Genomic DNA, 2429 nt, shown 5'->3' with positions numbered 1-2429 from the left:
TTGCTCCCCTGCTTTGCTTTGGTTTGGTTTTTTTTTCCCCCCCTTTTCACATCTTTTTTCACTCCGATAGGAAAAAGAGAAAATAGTCGCTGCTATCACTGACTCCCCGAAGCCGCCACCAGAGCGAATAACGTTAACTCTGCCGGTGCTGAACGCGGCGCGGATGGTTGTGTTTGTGGCGACGGGGGAAGGCAAAGCTGCTGTTTTAAAGGTTTGGACTCCAAATCCTTCGTTTTCCTCACAAAATTCCAAGGAATTGGCACTCGTGGCGGTTTCGGTTAACCTCCAGATCGTTTTAGGCGCAGTTTGAGGTTCCTTTTTGCCGGCCGCTGGGCTGAGGTGCCGTTTCCTCTCTCCCGACAGCGCATTTTGGAAGGCGACGAGGAAAACCCCCTTCCTGCCGCTCGCGTCCGGCCTCGCTCCGGGCAGCTGCGCTGGTTCCTGGATGAGTCGGCGGCCACGGAGCTGACCGTCCCAGTGGAGAAACATTCCATCTTGTAGAGCCGACCGCCGGTCAGGTTTCCGGGGGGTTGGGTAGCTGTAACCGCAGCGCCGGCTGCGTGACATTCCAGGTGAAGAACGCCACCTTCGATCGTAGCACTCGGTTGTGGCACAAAATGCACTTAATTATATATTTTTTTTTTCCTTTTTCTGGAACAAACGGTGCTTTGCCGACACGAATTTGCACGTAGTAATTCCTTCGGTTCGTTGGGGGCTGGGTGCTAGGTTGGAATTGCCGCGCGGTGACGGCGTGGCGTGGTTCGTTTTGGTCGCTGTGACGCGAAAGGGGTGCGCGAGATTAAACGGACGGATTTCAGCTCTGCTGCTCCTGGTTCTTTGTCCACCTGGCCACGCTTCGGCCACGAAAATGAGGGACTCGCGGAGCAGACGTGGGGTTCGGGGTGCTGCCGTGTCGGTGGTGAGAGGACGGACGGACGCTCGCTTTCCCTTGCTGGTTTGTTGGATTGGTCTTTGTTAATCCTGGCTTTAACTGGGATTTAGTTCTTGCCTAAAAGTTGGCGTCGGTGACTCCTCCCTACCTGTTTTTTCACGTTCCTGCCTGCGTAGCCGTGAGGTTTCGGCTTTCGGTGGTGAAGAACGCTTTGAGATTGCACGGTGTCTGTTGGTGCAGCGGGAAGAGCGCGGCGTTCCCGTGTCGACGGATGAAGAAGCCGAGTTGGCAAAAGCAGATGACTTTTACGCTCTAGGAAGCGCAGCGTTTCCCTGCCAGATCTCGGAAAAAAAAAAAACACAACAGAAAAACAGCAAGAATTGAGGTTCCTGGGCCAGATGTGGATTTTTACAGGGGTGCTGCGCAGAAACCGGGTGGGACTTGGGGCGTAAAAGCCCCGAACCTGCGATACGCGGCACTGCCATCCCTTGACAGCATCTTTCAGAGCCACAGAGTTGCTGCCCGCTAGAGCACGAGCGATTCAGCCTTCGTCGGCGAAGTTCTGGGGGTTTTGGGTCATCCCTGCCATCCGTGGTCGTCTCTAGCGCGGCCTTGCTGGGGGCGGGTAGGGATTTTGGGGAGAGCTGCGAAGGAGGACTGGTTGGTGTCTGTTGGTGGGATCTCTAAAACCAGTTTTAAGGAGATCTGGACAGAAAGCGTCAAGATTTGTGAGTTAATTATGAACGTAACTAAAATTGCATTCGTATCTGCCCAGCGGCTGAGCTCGGCGTCTTAAAAACGCAATGCAAAGCAGTCGCGCGTGGATGAGACTCTGAAACTAAAATCTAACGCAGATTTAAAGTAGTATGCGCAGTTCCCCAACAAACAAAAGTTTTAACGCCATGGTTTTGGCAAATGTGAGCCCAAAAACGCGCGGTGGTAAATTTTCCTGCAGCCGGTCCGTGGTGCCGTGGCTGTGGAAACCTGCGTCTCTCATGCGTGGCAACGCTGCGTTACCCCGGCAATCCCGAAACCTTTTTTCTATCCGGCTTTATGGCTTTTTCTAAAAAAGCGTTTGGGCGTTTCTGACCAGCGCCGGGGCGGATGAAAGCGCTGGATATTTCTGCTCAGAGTTTCCTGTTTCTGCGCAAGCCGTGGGGCGCGAAGGGTGTCGAAACCCTGTGGATCGCGTAACGGTAAAAAGGGCAGATGTCGTTCAGCTCGGGTGGGGAAGCGCGAGCAGGTGCAGAGCGCAGCAGCGAGTGGGGCCGTTTCCACAACGCGCTCTCAAATTTGGAAATAACTCAGAAAAAAGCCCCTCGCTGTATCCCGCTCGGTCGCTCCTGCGTCGTTCCCAAATTCCTCGCCCCTTCGCGCTGTTGTGGGGCGTCTGCTGCGACCGGTAGCGAGAGGGGGGAGATGAAGCGGGCGGAGTTGTCTTGAATAGTTGCGCGGTAATTAACCGGTAATTATTTTTAGGATGGAAATGGGATGCGTGGGCGAGTGAAGAGACTGAAGTAGCGCAAAACCCTGGGAT

General features: G+C 54.3%; 1 protein-coding gene across 1 annotated transcript in view; it reads left to right on the top strand.

Annotated features, from left to right (window-relative positions):
* The window catches only part of PGLS (6-phosphogluconolactonase), a gene marked incomplete at its 5' end in the record, with an annotated part of 998 nt that extends 497 nt beyond the window's left edge, over positions 1-501 (top strand). Inside the window, 2 exons of the mRNA XM_009703114.1 lie at positions 71-211; positions 364-501. Coding sequence (XP_009701416.1) covers positions 71-211; positions 364-501 — 279 coding nt within the window. The remainder of the gene's footprint in view (positions 1-70; positions 212-363) is intronic.
* Positions 502-2429: the final 1928 nt, after the last annotated feature.

The sequence above is a fragment of the Cariama cristata genome, unplaced genomic scaffold (assembly GCF_000690535.1).
Source record: "Cariama cristata isolate BGI_N322 unplaced genomic scaffold, ASM69053v1 scaffold28006, whole genome shotgun sequence".
NCBI lineage: Eukaryota > Metazoa > Chordata > Aves > Cariamiformes > Cariamidae > Cariama > Cariama cristata.
This window is presented reverse-complemented; position numbering and strand designations above follow the sequence as displayed.